The sequence below is a fragment of the Zeugodacus cucurbitae genome, chromosome X (assembly GCF_028554725.1).
Source record: "Zeugodacus cucurbitae isolate PBARC_wt_2022May chromosome X, idZeuCucr1.2, whole genome shotgun sequence".
NCBI classification, from domain to species: Eukaryota; Metazoa; Arthropoda; class Insecta; order Diptera; family Tephritidae; genus Zeugodacus; species Zeugodacus cucurbitae.
In genome coordinates this window covers 27053268-27075505 of record NC_071672.1, presented here as the reverse complement: position 1 = coordinate 27075505, position 22238 = coordinate 27053268, and the positions used below count along the sequence as shown (strand labels likewise).

The following is a 22238-nucleotide window of genomic DNA, read 5'->3' as shown; positions in this document are numbered from 1 at the left end:
GGCAAGAAAACATTGGTTACACGACATTGACAACGATAAGAAACTGAACAAACTTCGCCGCCTCTAAAACGAAAAATCAAATAGGCCAAATGTTCATCGATCGTCACTTATGTACGTAAAGACCTTCCTCGTGGAAACGAAAGTGCCTCCCAATTGAAGATAGGATTAGGTTAGGTTAGGTTAAGGGGTAGATCTCCACAAATGCAGAGAATCTTACTGAGACAGATTCCACTGTCCATTGTGACACCCGGAAAAGCTCCAATCGATCATTAATACCCTTATGTTGCGACGAAGCGCTTGGACTTAATAATAAAGCTCTTAAGTCGTCTAATGTCGATTCCAATCACTTCGATGGGTTCGCCGAAGATATGCCTACCGAGGTGCTTTAACCTAAGTCTGGCGAATGCTGGACATTGAAAGAGGAAGTGCTTGGACGATTTCTCTTCGGCTTCCTCCAAACAGCTTTGGCAACTAGCGTCTGACATGATCCCTAGCCTCACCGCGTGTTTGCCTATTTGGCAATGACCAGTAAGTACTCCAATGATCGCGGAGAGATGAGCCTTATTAAGCGACAGTAGTTGCAAAGACCGTTTTCGATCTAGTGTGGGCCAAAACTACCTCGCTACCGCTCACTCAAAGACAGTGTTTCCAGCGCACTGGCGAATTTTAAACTAGTTCGAAGCTACTGATAACGATGTTAGGCAGGCCCTTACTAGCTTAGAGCGTACTGTCATCGAATCCGTCAGAAAACTCCCCTCCCCACCTTCCCCTGATCTTTGAGCCATCCGTGAAGAGGTTCCATGCGCCTCTTCTCCATCAGGTTCTCCCCTCCCACAGAGCTCTTGAGAGTATGACGGTTTCACTAGGAGCCGGTTCCGGGGTACAGCAGTTTATATTAGACACTGTTGGCGAGAGCCCCCACATTTTACCAATAGCCCCTTTACAGCAGTAAAGAGCTACTTAAGCCTTTCTCACTCTCTCCTCAATGTTTGGCTTCCACGAGAGCCTCCTGTCTAGGATAAGCCCCAGGTATTTCACCTTGTCCACGGGTTGCAGACTGGAGCCTCCCAATGAGGGGGAGTGGCGTAGGGAATTTTATACGTCCTTGAAAATAATACCAGTTCAGTCTTACTGGGCTTAATGGCTAAGCCACTTCTTTGCGCTCTACTGTGTTTAAGTGACTTTGAGTCATCCCATACACAGAGTTTAGAAATTTTCCTTTGACAAACAGAGCTACGTCATCCGTATAAGCTAGCACTCGACAGCCTTAATGTTCGAGCTCTTCCTGTAGAGGTAGGGAGAGAACAACCCACCCCCGTTTATCTGTCGACTCGCACTTCCCCATTCCGCAACAACAGTTATGTCGCAAAAAAGGGTGTAGATGATATACTTAAGGTTCCTTTCTATCCTAAATTCATCAAGTGCATCAATGCCAGCTTGTGGACTTATATTATTGAAGGCCTCCTCAATGTCGAGGAAGATACCTACCCCGTAGTCCTAATTGATAAGAACCTCCTCCAGCCAAGACACTACAGAGTGTAAGGCGGTGTCTACCGACCACTTTTTCGAGCCTTGTTGAAAACCCTTCGACTTGGAAATCTAAACCCAGAAAGCTGCGGTGACCACCAGAGAGGTTTCTCTCTGCCCTTCCGAGTTCTGAGAGGACCGGAGCTTTCAATTCCCTGCACGCAGAGCTGAATACCTCGACACACTCATCTATGGCACCAAAAGAGAGCACAGAGTCTCGTGATGGCGCCACTGGAAGAGCGAAACGAAGTTGTGTACCATATAGGTCCCAACCGGTGTTCCTAAGGTTTCTATATGGTTTACAAGCTGGACGAAAAAAATCCAAGCGTCCAGAAAGAAATTCAATGACAAGTGAAAAAAACCATGTTTCGACGAAGAGTACACAATTACAAGTTTAAACATGTAAGGAAAGGCTAAGTTCGGGTGTAACCGAACATTTTATACTCTCGCAATTTATTGAAGAAATTTTATTAAGATAACGCACAAATTTACCCATAAATTCGGCATAAAGTTTAATACAATAACGAAAATCGTCATATATAGATATGAGGGCTGAGGTAATTCCTGAACCGATTTCATTCAATTTCACCAGCATGGGAGACTATATCCAATACTATACGCTCACTTAATTTTGCTAAGATATATCACATACTAACCAATACATATATGCGTAATAAAGCCCAACGAATTTTTGAAAAACCTATAATTATGTATATGGGAGCTAGGAGATGTTGTGACCCGATTTTAATAATTTTTGGAACAGAGACACACTATTGGAAGAAAACAATTTCCTCTGAATTACATTAAATTAGCTGAGAGATTTACCCATATTTTCGGTAAAAATTTACCCTTAGGCGCTGAGTTCAACATGTTCGATATATGGGGCCTTAAAAAATTATAGTCCGTTTTCGACAATTTTTTCACAAGTGATGCCACTGATCATATACTGTATTTGTTTAAAGTTTTATTTCGCTATCATCATTGGTTCCTAATGTATATATTATAAAGTGAAGGTTTCAGATGGAATTCAAAATTGAGTTATAAAGAAAGTAGTCGTGGTTGTGATCCGATTTCATCCATTTTCCACACATGTCATCAGGGTGTCAATAAAATATTATATACCGAATTTCATTGAAATCTGTCGAGTAGTTCCTCAGATATGGTTTTTGACCTATAAGTGGGCGATGCCACGCCCATTTTCCAATTTGTAAAAAGATCTGAGTGCAGCTTCTGCTATCATTTCTGTGAAATTTTGTGTTTCTGACGTTTCTCGTTAGTGAGTTAACGTACTTTTAGTCATTTTTAACCTAACCTTTGTATGGGAGGTGGGCATGGTTATTATCCGATTTCTTTCATTTTTGGACTGTATAAGGAAACGGCTAAAAGAAACGACTACAGAAAGTTTGGTTTATATAGCTTTATTGGTTTGCAAGATATATACAAAAAACATATTTGGGGGCGGGGTCACGCCCACTTTTCCAAAAAAATTACATTCAAATGTGCCCCTCCCTAATGCGATCCTATGTTCCAAATTTTATTTTCATAACTTTATTTATGGCTTAGTTACAGCTCTTTATGTGTTTTTGGTTATCGCCATTTTGTGGGCGTGGCAGTGGTCCGATTCCGCCCATCTTCGAACTTAACCTTCTTATGGTGCCAAGGAACACGTGTTCCAAGTTTCATTAAGATATCTCAATTTTTACTCAAGTTACAGCTTGCACGGACGGACAGACGGACGGACGGTTTTTGTTTTGTTTTCTTTCAAAGTTAACTTATATGATTTTAATTGATATTATTATTGAACATTATAGTATCAAGTGGTTATAGGATGGTTGCATGAATGTTTAATAACACCGGTCAACACGATTTTTGGGTCTAACATCTACATGTTAAATTTTAGTTTCTCCTATGCAAAAATAAGGAAAAAATTTTTCCCCGGTTAAAGCTTGCTTTCGTAGAAATTATAACAATTTTTCGATTTTAAGCAGAAATTACTGATTTTTATATTTTTTCTACAATTTCACTATAGATTATTTTGATTACTGACTTTTAGATTAAAATAGACTCCATAGGCTTCGCAAAGTTTCAAATTTGTTGATAAAGCAAATTTTTTACTTCTTACTTTAATAAATTCACCGCAAATAAAACAGAATGAATCAACATCATTTTTACACTGACTTGATGCCATTTTTTTAACTGAGTAATACACTAATACACCAGCTGGTTGATGTCCTCAAACGACTCAAGGCTGACATCACCGCCATCCAAGAAGTGCGATGGACGGGACAAGGACGGAAGAAGGTGGGTCCTTGTGACATCTACTACAGCGGCCATATAAAGGAGCGCAAATTTGGTGTTGGATTTGTGGTGGGAGAGAGACTCCGTCGCAGAGTCCTGGCATTCACCCCGGTGAATGAACGTCTTGCCACAATCCGCATCAAAGCGAGGTTCTTCAACATATCGCTGATTTGCGTCCACGCCCCAATGGAAGAGAAGGACGATGTGACCAAAGATGCTTTCTATGAGCGCCTAGAACGCACCTATGAGCGCTGCCCCCGCCACGATGTAAAAGTCGTGCTTGGCGATTTTAACGCCAGGGTGGGTAAAGAAGGTGTCTTTGGCACAACAGTCGGAAAATTCAGCCTCCATGACGAAACATCGCCAAACGGCCTGAGGCTGATCGACTTCGCTGGGGCCCGAAATATGGTCGTCTGTAGTACCAGATTTCAGCATAAGAAAATACATCAAGCTACTTGGCTGTCTCCTGATCGAAACACGCGGAACCAAATCGATCACGTTGTGATAGACGGAAGACATGTCTCCTGTGTTTTAGACGTGCGTACGCTCCGAGGACCAAATATAGACACGGACCATTATCTGGTCGCAGCGAAGATACGCACCCGCCTCTGTGCAGCAAAGAATGCCCGTCAACAAACACAAGGAAGGTTCGACGTCGAAAAGCTGCAATCGCAACAGACAGCCACGAAATACTCTACTCGACTTGCACTCCTGCTCTCTGAGAGCACTCATCAGCATCTCGGTATAAGGGAACTGTGGAACGGCATCTCAAACTCACTGCGTACCGCTGCAGCCGAAACAATTGGTTTTCGGCAACGACAAAAAACAAGCTGGTACGATGAGGAGTGCCGTCTCGCAGCGGAGAGAAAACAGACTGCCTACCTCGCAACGTTGCAAACGACCACAACACGTGCGGGATGGGATAGATACCGAGAGCTGAAGAGGGAAGCGAGACGCATCTGCAGACAAAAAAAGAAAGAGGCCGAAGTGCGTGAGTATGAAAAGCTTGAAAAGCTGGCCGACATGGGTAATGCTCGAAAATTTTATGAAAAGATGAGGCGATTTACAGAAGGTTTCAAGACCGGAGCATTATCATGTAGGGACCGAGGAGGTAATCTGGTAACCGATGTCCAGGGCATACTGGGATTATGGAGGAAACACTTCTCAGACCTGCTGAATGGCAGTGAGAGTACAATACCAGGAGATGGCGAACCCGATCCCCCACTCGATGACGATGGAACAGATGTTCCATTACCCGACCATGAAGAAATTCGAATAGCAATTACCCGCTTGAAGAACAACAAAGCAGCGGGGGCCGATAGATTACCGGCAGAACTATTCAAATACGGCGGCGAAGAACTGATAAGGTGCATGCATCAGCTTCTTTGCAGAATATGGTCGGAAGAAAGCATGCCTGACGATTGGAATCTCAGTGTGCTCTGCCCAATCCATAAAAAGGGAGATCCCACAATCTGCGCCAATTATCGTGGGATCAGCCTCCTAAATATCGCATACAATGTTCTATCGGCTGTACTGTGTGAAAGACTAAAGCCCACCGTCAACAAACTGATTGGACCTTATCAGTGTGGCTTTAGACCTGGAAAATCGACAACTGACCAGATATTCACCATGCGCCAAATTTTGGAGAAGACCCGTGAAAAGAGGATCGACACACACCACCTTTTTGTCGGTTTTAAAGCTGCTTTCGACAGCACGAAAAGGAGCTGCCTTTACGCTGCGATGTGTGAATTTGGTATCCCCGCAAAACTAATACGGCTGTGTAAATTGACGTTGAGCAACACCAAAAGCTCCGTCATGATTGGGAAGGACCTCTCCGAGCCGTTCGATACCAAACGAGGTTTCAGACAAGGTGACTCACTATCGTGCGACTTCTTTAACCTGATGCTGGAAAAAATTGTAAGAGCTGCAGAGCTACACCGAGAAGGTACAATCTTCTACAAGAGTGTACAGCTCCTGGCGTACGCCGATGATATTGATATCATCGGAAGCAACAACCGCGCCGTTTGTTCTGCTTTTTCCCGCATGGATAAGGAAGCGAAGCGAATGGTTCTGGAGGTGAATGAGGACAAGACGAAATATCTCCTGTCATCAAGCAAACAGTCGGCGCATTCGCGTCTTGGCTCCCACGTCACTGTTGACAGTCATAACTTCGAGGTCGTAGATAATTTCGTATACCTGGGAACCAGCATCAACAACACGAACAATGTCAGCCTCGAAATCCAGCGCAGAATAACTCTTGCCAACAGGTGCTACTTTGGACTGAGTAGGTAATTGAACAGTAAAGTCCTCTCTCGACGAACCAAAATCAAGCTCTACAAGTCGCTTATCATTCCCGTCCTGCTTTACGGTGCAGAAGCTTGGACGATGTCAACATCAGATGAGACGACACTAGAAGTTTTCGAGAGGAAAATTTTGCGCAAGATTTATGGTCCTCAGAACATTGGCAACGGCGAATACCGCAGACGATGGAACGATGAGCTGTACGAGTTATACGACGACCTTGACATAGTTCAGCGAATAAAAAGACAGCGGCTACGCTGGCTAGGTCATGTTGTCCGAATGGACGAAAACACTCCAGCCCTGAAAGTGTTCGATGCAGTACCCGCCGGAGGAAGCCGAGGAAGGGGAAGGCCTCCACTCCGTTGGAGGGACCAGGTGGAGAGCGACCTGGTTACACTTGGGATCTCCAACTGGCGCCGAACTGCGAAGGAGAGAGAGAGGTGGCGCACTATCGTCGATTCGGCTATAACCGGCTAAACGGTTGCAACGCCAATCACATACATACAATACACTAATATTGTTGTTACAGCTATAATAACCAGGTTAACATTCACTACTATGCTTTTTACACATAATAATACTGTTTACTTTCGAGTTAATCAAAGTGCTGCCATCTTTGATTTATGAAATAAATTAAAATATACTTATCGATGTAGATCAGCCAAAAGCAAACTTAAAGAACTAAACTTAAAGAACTTAAATATTAAGTGTTTTTCAATGTCTAGAATCAGAATTCAAGCAAGAGAACAGAAACCCAAAAAAAAAAATATTTTTTTTTGTTGACCGGTGTAATTTATATATGTATGAATATTTTGTATAGTGCCTTCTCTGCAAAGTTCCATACATCTCAAACAATATCAAACCTTCGGCTCTTAATTAACATAAAATGCAAACATTTATAGCAAGTGAATATTTTGAGCACTGAATGGTATTTTTGGTATCGCCAGGATAATTCCTGATGATTCCTGTACATATTTTATAATCTACCCTAACATCATATCATACGTTGTGTTTTTTTATGAACGTGGAATTGGCTTTACAACATCGCTCCGAATTAGACACGATATAATCCTAAAGTAAAATAAAAAATAAAAATGACTTTTTAAGGAAGTTCATTTTAGTTATTTCCTGCCCCAACGGCACATGTATGCGTTGACAGTTAATACGCATTAAATGTCATCGGTTTATATAACATCCATACACTTAACTTAGTGGATGAAAATAAGTAATGTGACAAAAAGTAGAAAGAAGTGTACGAATTAATGCAAAGCGAATTGATTTCGAATGAGCGCACGTGCCGCATGCGGTTGCACACGCTCACGCGTGTAAAGTGCACGAAGTCACCTCCGTTAGTAAGGGGATGCGCGTAACATTATGAAGGAAAGGATGAAGTTATGTATATATAAACAAAATTGTTGTGATATAAACAGTTTATACTATTATTGTATACCATATATTAAATGTCATTTTTGCCACTTAGTTGCGTTTGTAATTGTGATGCATCAATTATGTTCGTATTTTTGGTTGTAAGTATGCATATGTATAGCATTCATAAGCTAATCAATTTTGCTGTTAGCCCATTATCGAAAAACAGCAGCTTATTAAAATATAAATGGGAATAAATAGTCAAGGGCCAATTTTATTTCTATTCCTTTGGCCAATTATGAATGAGCACATCGTACATTCAGTTGCATTTGCAAGAAAATTTGTGTGTAGTGGATGCATTAAATTTACAACTTGTTGAAGTAGAATAACATTATTATTATCATATTTTCGGATATGCAGCAAAATAATACATCTCCAACTGGAGGTATATGAATTATATAATTATATGTATTCCTTATTATATAGATATGTATTACGTATTGTGGGTAGTCCTTATGTCCTGATTTCAAGAATGCTGGCCAGGCAAGCAGCGGAAGGAAACGCATTGTGGTCGTGTGGCAGCTTTAACCAATTATGAAAGTTGGACACATCACTGATATTTTTATTAATACTTTCCAGCTTCCATTCCTGTATATGTTGTTTAGTCATATTCGCCTTTTTCATGTAATACAACATCTATTTCGGAAACGGATGCTGGTAGTATGGCATACAGTAGTGATCTCATACTTTTATTTATACATACAGCTGCATTGTGCTTCCGTTTCCGGATATACACACTTAACTTCATGGATTAGAAACAGGGAAAGAAAATGATGAACGGTTATTTAGAATGGCATTCTAAATCATGGGGAAATGTATTCGCTTATTGCTACTGGTATTTTGTCGCCTAGAGGAAATCTCTCAACAAAGTTTTATAGAACGTATTTTAATGTGCTTATTGGTTTTCTTAATCGAATTCTCACATGTCAAAAACTATCTCTTGAATCAAATTTGGCTCATAATATTATCTTCCCATCCTTATCTGCTAGTTTCACCAGAATTAACAATCACGCTTAGTTCCCATATGACATAATTTTAAATTCCATCAGATTCTTCAGAATTGCAAAAAGCGCCAGTGTCTGTTATAGTTCTTTTGTTCTACAAAAATGTTTATTCTTACCTGTTAATTGATGATACGCTGGGTACATTATCCTGCGAGCATATTCCTTCCGCTAAAAGTCTATCTCGAATTTCCCATGCGAACATCGTTGGATTCTCACGTTTATAATTAGCAATTGCATCCACAACAGGTGGAGTGGCAACTTTAGGTTTGGAACCCCCTATAACTCCGGCTTTAAAGCTTCCAGTCTCATAATATCTTAAAATAAAAACGAATAGATACAATTTTGAAAAGGGGGTATAAAGTTTAAAACCTAATTTTTAGTTCGTAAAGTATTGTTGTAATGAATAGTTTTTTTTCGAACCTATTTATATATTCAGTTACGGAAATATTTATATCTTTGTAGTATGCATGTAATTATTCTCTCTCTCTGATTGTTTTTCGTCTAAATATAGACACATTTTGGGAAAACTCTGAAGGATATTTTTGACAATAAACAAATACGCCAATAGTATGGATTAATAAGTTAATTTCATTGTAAAGTGCAATATGGCTATTATATAAGTTAACATATCACAGTCAAGCACTACAAAAAGTGCAGCTATGCCTGTGATTGAAGCGCAAATAGCAACACACACAAACAACAACACGCGCGGCTCATGTTGCAGACAGACGGAAAGCCAGTGGTAAACAATACCTGCAGTCCACGTCGTAGGAATTGCCAAATCAGTATTCGGGATCATGCGGCAATCCACATGAGACTTTGGCTAGTAGATTTTAGTAGGTGTTAGGTATTTTGGTGCAGATACCGAAAAGTTAGTTTTTATTATCTTTTATAAATTTTACAACGAAATTAAAATATGATTTTGTTTACATATGTAATAAATAAAAACATATTTTCTCTTTTGAAATACATACATAAAATAATAATTTTCAAATAAGTACTCGGAAATTCTCATTTTAAATTTTCCCGCTGAGAATATTTAAAAAAATTTTTTCCCAGGTTGGCACAACTGTCAGCCACTATTCTGTCAATTTTTATTGCTATGTGTCATTTAGTTTGTTTACGGCGTCATTAGGGACAAGTCAACCTTTTGTGTGCGTTGCATTTTTACTATGAATACAAATATTGAACAAAGAGTTTATGTGAAATTTTGTGTTTCAAACGAAATTTCTTGTGCCAAAATGTTGGAAATGTTGAAAAAAACATTTGGTGATTCAACCATGTCGAAAACGAAAAACCTTACGATTGGTATAAATCGTTCAAAGAGGGGCAAGAAGAAGTGAACGATTTGCCACGTTCAGGACGGCCTTCCACCTCTTCAACTTAAGAAAACGTCGACAAAATAAAGGAAATGGTGCTCGAAAATCGTCATTATAGTTTGCGAGAGATAGCCCAAATAATGGACATGTCTCATGAGACCGCTCGTCATATTTTGGTAGATGTTTTGGGTATGCGGAAAGTCGCAGCGCGATTGAATGAATATCTGAGTTTTCTTCAAAAAGTGAATCGCAGTAAGGTGGTTGAAGACATGCTTGAACGTCATCGAACGCATTATAACTGGTGACGAGACATTGATTTTCGAGTACGACATGCAAACAAGTCAATAATCATCGGAATGACGCGACAAAAATTAGCTGAAATCGAAAAAACCGCGCCAAAGCAAATCGAAAATCAAGGTGATGCTGATCGTATTCTTCGATATTCGTAGTCTTGTTCATTCGGAATTCTTACCGGAGGGCAAAACCGTCAATAAAGAATATTATCTAGGCGTTATGAAGCGTTTGAGAGAGAATGTTCGTCGCAAAAGACCAGATTTGTGGCGGAACAACAGTTGGATTTTGCACCACGATAATACAACAGCGCACAAAGCCATCATTGTGAACGAGGTTTTGAACAAAAATTCAACAAATATCATCGAACAACCACCGTACTCTCGATATATTGCCCCGTGTGACTTTTTCCTGTTTCCAAAACTCAAATAACCACTTCGTGGAACCCGTTTTGAGAGCATTGAAGACATCAAAACTAATTCGCAACGAGAACTGAAGGTCATCCCGGAATATAGCTTTAAAAAATGTTTCGATGATTGGATTGTTTGTTGGAAGAAGTACATTGTCTCTGAAGGGGCAATTTTGAACGGGATATAATAAATTTAGATGATTGATAAGTTGTTTGTGTTTTATTTCAAATTTCCGGGTACTTATTACACAGAAGTTATGCCTGTTTTTAGACCAATTAACACAAATACAGACATATGAGCAAGATCAACATATGTTACCAAAAATTTCCAGGGCATGTAGACCGCATTTATTTACAACAAATTTAGAAAGACGGAAAGTCTTTTAAGTACATATGTACATATGAAAAACTTTGTTAATTGGTGTTACTTCATTTTGATTAAAGGCACAAAGATGCGATGAAATTTTAAAACGTATGTTCACTATTGTAGGTTAATTAAAAAAGTTATTAATCTGTTTCAACTAAATATGTAACACACTAAGGATACATACGTAAAGTCTTACCTTGATAATATTTTAGATACACATCCGTGACTAACCCGTAATTGCCGTGATATGTCACATGGACGGACGCCATTGTGAGCTAACTCAACGATGCGTTGTCGTACCACATCGGGAAGTGGACGTCCATTGACAAAAACGCCACCCAGCTGATTGACACCACCGTGACCTTTAGAAAAAAACATCAAATAATTTAGTTTAGTTGTTTCCATTAAATCAATGATTTGGGTGTATATCTCTCTTTGGATCAGGAGTAGTTTTGTAAAACAATATGGTTTCTTATCCAATTTTTAATATAAGTATTAAATTATTTAATTAGTTTCATTTGTTCATTATTTTCGAAAATGTTTACGTATTCAGCAGCCCTTCAGTCATTAATCTATACTACTGTTATAAAGAGGAAAGAATTATATGTATGTTTGTATTGAATAAACTCAAAAACTACTGAGCCGACTTCAAAAATTTTTTCACCATTGGAAAGCTACATTCAGTCAGAGTAACATAAGCTATATTTATTACTAGAATCTCAACTTTATGGAAATAGTTCCCAGGTGAGGGTATAAAAAAGACTCAGTGATGGAGAATCTTAATCTGAAACAGAAAATCGTCTTGCTAATCATTTTCTTCGCATCGCAATGGCGTGCCAGAGAGTCGAGTAACGAGCGCTCGAAGTTGCTTGCTGAACAAAATTTCAAAATCTCCCAAGTACGCGCTTGAGGGTCGAGTAGGGAGCGTGTGCTGCGGCATGAAGAACAAAATATTAGAAATATAAAAGCTCGCACTAGGGAGTCGAGCTCTCAGCGTTCCCAACGCCATCATAATCAGAGAGAAAGACATCGGACACCGAAGACTAATTAATATAATTTCATGTTCGAATTTTCCTCATTTTACTTTTTTAAAATAAACCCACGCAAGAAATGGCGACGTACATACATATGTATGGGAGAGTGTGTATAAGTGTGTAAAAACTTATAACTTTTGCAAAATTAGATCAGACCTAATAAACGATATATTATAAACGATCTGCTCATTTTCATTTCATTTGTTATTACTATGCATGTACAGGTGTGTTCCTTGAAATATCAACGAACGAGTAAATATATAACGGGGCTTTTGCTCATTAATTTTCGTTGGTTAATCGCTTGACATGTTTTTTGTAAAATCTATATCTATCTACATATTTACAAAAATAAAAGAAAATAGTGTTTGGGTTTGGAGGGTTCCTTAGGACCGGGAGAAGGATATAAATCCATTTCCGTGTCGAGAAGGTGAATGAACTGTAGTATAAAACCCACAACTGATATTTCATATGAAACTCTACTTGAAAAATGTATTATTTAAAACATCGGAGTAGGCGTCCCTGCTTCGAAACTTAAACCAACTAGAACTGTGTAACTGAACGCGTCTGGTGGTAAAAAAATTGATGAACAATGTGATCTACGCCATGATACTCATAGGCAAGTTCGAAAGTGAAGAAGTTCTCATTCCGGGGATCTCGATGATTCCAACTAATGTAACGTTTGAATTTGAACGACTTCAATTTCCGATTCGTCTTGCATTTCATATGACTGTTAACATATTACAAGGCATTAGCGTTGAAAGTTTGTAATCTGAATGTAAAAAAATCATGTTTTTCCAATGGCCAATTATATGTATGGGCCATGTTTACGTGTCGACTATCTGCGTTACTTGACCTTGCGCCTGATCATAAGACGAAAATTTCGCCTATCACTGAAGAGTACAACCCATGAACCAAAATACATATGTAGCTAATAAAGAATCATTAAATTACTTGATTTTTTAGATTATCCTAATAAAAAATGAACTCAACTACTTGATCAAAATTTGGAGCATAATATTCTTTGACATAATTATGTCACAATGGACGAAAACAGAATACAAAAAGAGTTAGAGGGACTTCGAGATATAGAATTTTCATTAAAACATATAATTTTTCAAAAAGCTGTAAAGTATAGATTTCCACATAGTTTTATTTATTTACTTCGCATAAAGTTTTATGTAAATATGTTAAAACATGTATTCTGTAATTTTGTTTGTTGTAGTTCGATATTGTTTGGCTCTTGACGTCTGTATCTTTTGTATGCCTTACTTACATGATTTATGCAATCCATATGTATAATATCATATTTTTTGTTCGCCTCCATACGATATAGAGGGACTCTTTTAAAATTCTGCCTTGATAGTAAAATTTTAAATTTTGTATTACGTCATGATCGAAAGGTTCGATTTATGGAAGGATAAATTAGTGTAATATTTATCTGTCAGTATAATAAAATTCTTACAGATATCGGTGCAAAGTAATTTATAGACGATAAACTTTACGGTGTTGCGGTTTTGCTACTCCCTAGACTTTGCCGGTGATTCCTACCATTACTTTCGCCGATTAGATTAACACATGTATAAACAAATAATTTTTACGGCGAGATGTTGAGATGATCCATAATATTTTCCAAAAAGTAGCTACATAGATATTATTGTTCACGAAATTACTTGGAGCATAACTAGTTCAGTTATCGGAATATTTTGGCAAAAACAAATATTTATGTTGTTGAAATCAAATTGAAGATACAACAGTTGTTGCCAACAGCCTCTGTCTCTTAAATCAATCGCCAGTATTGTTTGTAAAATTAAAGTTTTTGATTTCTAATTGATTTTTTTAATTATCTTGAAATTGCGCGAATGCCACCACATAATTCTCGGTTGAAGATAAGGTCCTCTATTATTTTTCTGCGAAATTTTAATACAAATCCGGTACAAAATTAGGTCCGGTTGCCACGTTTCCAATAATACCGTCGGAAAATACCATACCCTTCAAAAGGCTATAGTTCCCAATTAGTTTAACGTTTGCTGATGCTATAAATAAGTATCAAATTCGATCTATAGACCGGAAAACGTGGTGTCATATGCATACTACAATTATTAAAGCAAAAACAATATTTTTACATCCTATAGGGAAATATAACTGAAGCTGAAGTTGGGGATGAACGAGTGATGAATAAAAATTTGATTGCACGAGGGCTACGAAAGTGCATTTATTTAGACAAAGGCAAATCAAAATATAGTACAACATATAAAAAGATGTGTATACAATCTGTTGTAAAATTATAAGATCGATCAAATTATAGCTTTTATGTCTAAGAGGTAAAGAAAGTTCCTTCTATGAAACTTGTGTATTGGCAACTCCTTACACAATTTTGTGTGGGCTAATTTTAGGACAGTTCGATGTTTTTCACTTTTTTGAGAAATAATCTCTCTCTTACGGGTAGACATACTAACGTCTCAAGTCATCCTGAGCACCTGTGCACCTGAGCAATTTGATATACATATTATCATAACTCTTTATATACATATATAACTCCTTATCTATCTTGATTAGTTTTAGGTGTTGCAAATAAAATAATGTGAACAAAATTATTATACTCTGTACAATATATTGCGAGAGTCTAAATATATTTTTTTATTCATGTACATACACATGTCCATATCTATCCTTTGAAATTGCAGCGACAAAAATTATAATTATAAAAATATGCCGAGTAACACATCATTAAGATTTTTGCACATTGTCTTTATGGGATAATTTTGCTCTGTACATTCTGCATATTTCAATGCCGATTTCATACAAATAAAAGCAAACAGCGAGTTATTAGTTCGTTTTCTGTCGATGGTCTCGGGTTTTCGCATTGGCATGAACATTTACTTTTCAACAAACCGAGTCATCCCTCCGACAATTGCGAATCGGTGATGTACAACAATTAATTTTATTATTATATTTTGGAAATAAATCATATTTATTATGATTTTTTTTAAATAAGCTTTATAAATTATCTACGTGTTACGTATAAAACACAGTGACAGACATTCGTTTAAACGCAGGCTTATTTTTCATTTTGCTTCATCCTCCCTCTTTTATCAATTACTTGTTTAAAACAAATTCTATGTTATATTGCTTGCTAGGCTACCGGGTGTTTGTTTGTAATGCAAAAACATAGGTTCGCTATGGTAAAAAAGAGGTAGACAAAAATAAAATTTCGGTGTATATTTTGAGTCCACAAAGCATAATTTTGCTTTACCTCTCGATTAAAATGCCTCCCAAACCATAACGCTGCCACCACCAAAGTTTTTTTGACAAATCGTGTCAGAAACAACTGTAAGAGTCGGGACCATCTAAATTTAATGTTTTTTCATCGGAAAATACAACATCATCCCTTTCAGTTGTCCACTGCATGGGTTTCCGAGTGAAGTCTAAGTGCACTTGTTTGTGATGAAGCTTGCACAACCGTTCTTCCATTTTAACTATTTTCTGTTATGTCAAATGTGAGCAATGTACCTGGTTGTCACTGGAAACCCCAAATTATATTTTTCTTTTTTGTGCGGTTCAAAATTGGTTTAGTGGTTTGATTTTTAATTTGATTTATTTGGCGAATATTAAATTTTACATTGCCCTTTGTTGGATTTTTCACGCATTAATTTTTAAATTTTTATAAATGGCTCCGTGAGCCATTGCATCTGATCTTTCAATTTTGTGCCCTATCTCCAGATTTCAACAACCTTCCTTATGGTAAATATTGATTTGAGCTTTTTTGAGTCTCCGAGGTATTTACCCTTTCAAATCGTGATATAATCTTAAACATGTATATAATGACAAAACAATTTTACTCTTTAATTAACCTAAAGATACCAATTATTTAGTTTACGAAGCAATCCAGTTGTTTGTTGCAATCAAATGCATGTTTTCGCCTTCTTTGCCAAAGTGCCTTTAGGTAGACATGCCGTGCCGAATGAGGTAGACATATTCTGCAAGCGATAACTTGAGTAAAAATTGAGATATCTTAATGAAACTTGGAACACATATTCCTTGGCACCCAGAGGAGGTTGCTTTTTATGATGATGAAAATCGGTCCACTGCCACGCCCACAAAATGGCGAAAACCGAAAACCTATACAGTGTCATAACTAAGCCATAAATGAAGTTATAAAAATAAAATTTGGTACAGAGGATTGCATTAGGGAGGGGCACATTTAGATGTCATTTTTTTTTAAGTGAGTGTGACCCCGCCCCCAAATAGGTTTTTTGTATATATCTTGCAAACCAATAAAGCTATATAAACCAAACTTTCTGCAGTCGTTTATTTTAGCCGTTTCCTTATACAGTCCAAAATGAAAGAAATCGGATAATTACCACGCCCACCTCAAATACAAAAGTTATGTTGAAAATGACTAAAAGTGCGTTAAGTCACTAACGAAAAACGCTAGAAACACTAAACTTTATATAAGAAATGAAAGATGGGAGATTTTCTTACAAAATGGGAAATGGGCGTAGCGTCGCCCACTTATGGGTCAAGAGCCATATCTCAGGAACTACTCGACCGTCTTCAATGAAGTTCGGTATATAAAACTTTCTTGACACCGTGATGACACGGAATATGTTTTTTTTTAATATACCGAATTTCCGCTTCCGTAGTCGGCTTTTTGTCTTTTTTTTCATCCGCAAATGCTTCAAATTTGGCCATTTCGACTTCAAAAAGTGCATCTCCTCGCCTCATATTTACTAAAAATACCTGATATCGTTCCAAAATGTGCTTAAGTACCACAAATAACAATTTTATTTATTTCGCCTAAACGGACCTGCTTTCACAATGCCGCAATACAATATGTATGTACCTATTCAAGTGGCGCAAATTTTAAAGCACATTTTCTGAATTGTTTATTAAAACACCCCATATATATAAACCAATTTATTAAAGGTTTATTTGACATTTCACAGCATTTTTTCAAAAAGACCGATCTTTAAAACAAAGCTTGAATGAATTGAAATAAAGCGGGGTGTATATATGGGCAGGAGAAAATATTGTCTTGATTTTGCCCATTACACACACTCACACACACTATTAGAAGGAGTACATTACATTTTGAATTTCTTTAGAATATCTGAGAGATTTGCCGATATGTAACGTTTTATCTTTTTATAAATTAGTTTGAAAAATGGTGAAAGCAAAACTACGTTTTTATTAATCAATCGTTACAGTTACCAAATACTTTACCGATTTCATATGTATACATCTAATGTATCTTACAACTTATCTATAGACCCAATCAAATGCTCCAATTGTTTTAAATAATTTGTAATACTAAAAGTTCAACTGATACTTATAATTTGAGCAAAAATGTAACCGAATTAAGCAAATCAAAGATTCCTTTTTACACATCCAATAAATTATTAATTGCAATGAAAATCAAAGTATTTGGCTTCGAAGTTCGAAAAAAATTACTAAAAAATCAAAAATATAGTTATATTCTCCATTTCCTCTTAATTTAATGGTGTATAAAACTTTTCGGTCAAGCTTATAGGAAAGATAATAAACTTGCGTAATTCTGATCAAATAGGCTTTGATCTCAAAACGAAAGGAAACTGGACATGTGAGCTGGTGTTGACATCGATAAATGTGGAGAAACCTTTCGTATACTAATTTTCATGCCAATGATCCAGTTTTAAACAGACTTTGCAGATATTACATAACTTTTAGTAAGCTTTAAGTAACATGTGAGTTGCTCGATATATGAAAATTAGAATATTTACTAAAGCAAACATGGAAAATTTAAAACCACTTTATGATTTTCATGTCCGGATGTAGACTTTATATACAATGATAGGGATCTTCATCAAACAGAAGAAGATATTAATAACAAAGTTATCATACATAGCTATTGCATATAGCATTAAGTATGGAAAAACTACGAATATCTATAATTCGAATCAAGAATATAGTTTAATGAATTTTATTTTCATACTTTTCATTCGCGATAAATCAAAGTCTGTGGGAATATTTCCATTATTAATTTGAAAAGGGGGTTTACAAAGTTTTCCTAGCTATCTTTAAGGAAACGTGTTGGCTATTGTTATGATACGTTATGGTATTAATGTCCATTTGTGTTATCAAAAAATGTATTTTATTAGAGTCAAACCACTGCCTTTTACACAATTGTATATAAAAACTTGCTTGGTATCAAACAATTCATTATATTCAAATTAGATTTAATTTAAAGGAGTGCAAATGTTTAATTTTTTATATTTTGTCATATTTGACAACAAATCAGTAACAACTTCATGCCTTATCTGATGATCTTTATGCTACAATAGATTCGGATAATTCCTTTCTTATACAAGTACAAGTCTAATCAACTTTATTTTGTTGGATCACTTCTAGTTGGACTTAAGGAATTGAATGTGAAGTAATACCGATAGTTTAAGAAAAATATAGGTTTTTATTAATAGTTAAACATAAGGCTATTTTCATTATGATTTATTTTCGACATAATATTATTTATCATAGTTATGCTGATATGAAATGTGTAAAACTTTAATTACATGTGTAATATTCCATCATATTCTGATTATATCGATATGCCGTTGATAAATCCATTTTAGATGTAAGTGTTTTTCAATGTCCAGTTGGGCGTAACGATCGGGATTGAAATTTTCTATTTTATTTAGTTTTATCTATTGCATTTTAATCACTGTTTCATAAAAAGTTCACCTCAAGATTAACCGGTTTTATTTACATATACTAATTAATAGGTATTTTTATTATTTATTCATTCACGAAACGGTGTAAGTGATGCACCTTTGTATATATATAATTTATATATTATGTTGAGATCATTCGAAAATATAATTTATTTATTTGTTCATTTCACTATAACTTTCATGTAGTATTTATGGTATTTCCAAACTTTAATACTATGGCACAAGTAGTTTGGTTAAAATGTGAACAGCTAACCAATTGTTGCACGACGTGCGATAAAAACCGTATTATTATCACGTTTGAGTGCTCTTATCCACAATTACGCGGTTAAGTGTGCAACCAAATCCACCACCAAAATTACCGTTTTTGGGTTGAAAACAACGCGACAATGATACCCACTGTATGAACATTTGAATATTTGAATAAGTTGACATGCGCCAGGCGGAGTTTCGGTCCCAATTGCTTCACCCACATTCATGCACATGTAATATGTGTTTGGTTGAATGTGTAGTTATTAGTATATAAATTAACACAAAAGCTAAGTCTAAATATGCTCATACCATATTAGTTTTCTATTATCTTTCACAATTTATGAAATTATGGTATTAATGGCGCATTTCGACACACATTTTTTTTAATTTAAACAAAATTTCTAGTTTTCGAAACAATTATAATAATTACTCCGAAACATTGGCGCGAAACATGTTGACCGATGACAACATTCGAATGAACGGATATTGAAAGAATAAAGAAACGTGAATGTTGTGCTTGCGAACGACATATGTACATAAGTATACCAGTTTCGCTTTCTTGGGGTGTCACTGCTGTAGGTTGCACTATGTTGAATTTGCCAAAAGAACGAGGAATACATTTATTTTCATACATACCTAAATAAAGAGTTTTACTGAATCCACATCAATCGCAATTTTGAACAATACTAAAATGTATTAAATATAGATAATATACATAAATTTCTCTTACTTTTTTTTAGGATAAATTGCTATTCGTATTTGTTTTACATTGAAATGTATTGAATGAATAGGAAAATAATAATCTATAATAATAATATAAATTTAAAATCTGGTCAGTAAGTATGTAAATATTGTGAAAAGTTTTCCGTGCACTAAGATATCTACATTCGGGTCTTGAAAAATTGATTGCAATCGAATGCTAATAATGAAATTTTATCCAAGCAAAAAATATATATCTGTAAATCATTCAAATATTATCTTCATTATCACCAATTATTAGAGGAATTACTTTTTATTGTAGCATGTTTTTTTCATGAGAGTATTTATTAAACAAAACAAATAAAATATTTGATTTCTTAACATGGACCATTTGACTTTACGTTTCATTATAATTATGTGCTGTAGTTGATAATATCGAGTTCTCTATACAGGAAGTGTTAGAAAACTATACTAACTATTACACCTGATTCCAATGAACCAGCCTAATGCTTTTTCTGGTAAATCTAATGAAACCATAAGAATCAAAAAACGGTCAACAATAATTTCCAAAACTATAAGCAAATATAAACCTCAAGTACTAAACACTGGTAAGTGTGAATGAAACAAAATGATTGAAGGAGTAAGCGAAGCGAATGCAAGCTAAAGTTTCCGTGCGTTTGATTGGTGCGTCACGTTTATGGTGCAGCCCCTTAGGCAAATTTGATTGGTTAAACAGTTCGTATTCTTATTGTTTTAGTTGTTACTGTAATTTTTTTATTTCCACCTTATTCGTCAGCCAGTACTGCTGACGCATATCAATACAATATTCTTATACAACTATACTTACTTATTTAAAGATTCTGCTATTGCTAAGGAAATTTTTGGTATGTCTTATATGTACTATGTTTCCAAGATTTATCTTTTAATATATCTACTAAAACTTTAATACCGAGCACGAGTGTACGAATACGTTTATACATATCGAGTTGTGCAAACAATAGAAGTAACTTTAGAAGTTTTATTCATATAAGCACGAATAAGTCTTATAATTAGGCCGTTGGCCTTAGATAATGATGATGATAATGATAAAACATGTATTCTATAATTATGTTTGTTGTATTTGGCAATTGTTTGGCTCTTGACGTCTGTATTTCATGCCTTTGTTACACGATTTATGAAATCTATCAGTGTAATATCATATTTTTTTTTCGCCTCCATACGAATATAGATACTCCTTTAATATTGTGCATCGATAGTAAAATCTTAAATTTTGTATTAAGCCCTGGCCGAAAAGTTCGACTTATGCAAGGAAATTTGTATGAAATTTAACTACTATTGCCAATTCAAAAGTTCGAGTTATGGAGATCTTCGACTTATAGAATTTCGAGTTATGGAAGTTCCAAGCGGGTTTAAAAACACTAAAGTCTCTGGTTTCATAATATGTGCTTAAGTTTTGCCCAAATAAAATCTGAGCTAAGAAATATAAGTTTATATTGGGATGGAAGAAATTTCTGAATGTTCATGGTTTTTTCTTTTTCTGATCACTAAGCCATTCTTTAGAGAAGCTTTGCACTATCGTTATACAGCGGGCAACTCTGTCATACTTTTATATTAAGTTTTTATATAAACAAATATTACGTCGAAGTAAACTAAATTTCTTATCACTCCTTATTAGGTCTTTTTCAAACAAATATGTATTATGTAATCGTACATTAATTTGTCAAGTATTACCTCTGCATGTAACTCGCTCTTCATCTAGTTCGATTTTGTTTGTAAAACCTAAAACTAATTGATATAGATATGGTATACAGTATTTTTTCCCAAAAATTTAAATACCACTTAACAGCGGCAGATATACACATTAATAGTATGCTTTAAAAAATAAGATTTTATAGTTATTTTATTTATCTACGTCAAAAACAAACTAAAGTATAATATTGCACCTCACAACGAAAATGATGCAGTAACAAAAAAAAAAACAAAATATATTGCAATTCTTTAAGGACACAGCTAAATTTTTAGGTCGATTAGTACTTTGTGGGATGCCTCTTACTATCGATAACTACTTTCATTAGTTTCAGCATGGATTCTACCAATTCCTTTGTATAGTTTGGAGCAATTTTACTCCGTTCTGTTTACAGGGCGTTTTTCAAGTCGGTTTATTTCTAATTTGGTATATTCACATGTCTCCTTCCAAAACTGAACACCGATTTCCTATTGCATTCAAATTTGAAGATTGCGCTGGTGTTTATGTGGCCAGTTTCAAGTAAGCCAACTCCGAATTTGTACTTATTATCTTTATCTTGATAGTACTGAAAGTTATCAAAAATATTTAATTTCGCGGCATTTTGAAGCAAATTTCGTTTCAAAATGTCCAGATACGCACTCTTGTACATAGTACAATTGAAGAATTCCATATCATGCCCTCAACCATGTTTTACGGTACTACGTAGATTTTACGGCTATAGCTCGGCAATTGCGATATAAATAGGTTGAAATTACTCTCATCTGCAATAATTACAGCATTGAAGCTGCCAGGCTTATTTAACTGTTCGTTTGCAATCTTCAACCTTGCACTTCGAGTTCTAGCATTGATGTATGGTTTTTT

The 22238-nt window shown here is 35.8% G+C and overlaps 1 protein-coding gene across 1 annotated transcript in view; it reads right to left on the bottom strand.

Moving 5' to 3' along the window:
- Nucleotides 1-22238, bottom strand: part of LOC105219658 (paired box protein Pax-5) — a 61415-nt gene that overhangs the window by 27241 nt on the left and 11936 nt on the right. The window contains exons 4-5 of the mRNA XM_011195946.3: nt 11138-11303; nt 8672-8869 (exon numbers count right to left, since the gene is read on the bottom strand). Coding sequence (XP_011194248.1) covers nt 8672-8869; nt 11138-11303 — 364 coding nt within the window. The remainder of the gene's footprint in view (nt 1-8671; nt 8870-11137; nt 11304-22238) is intronic.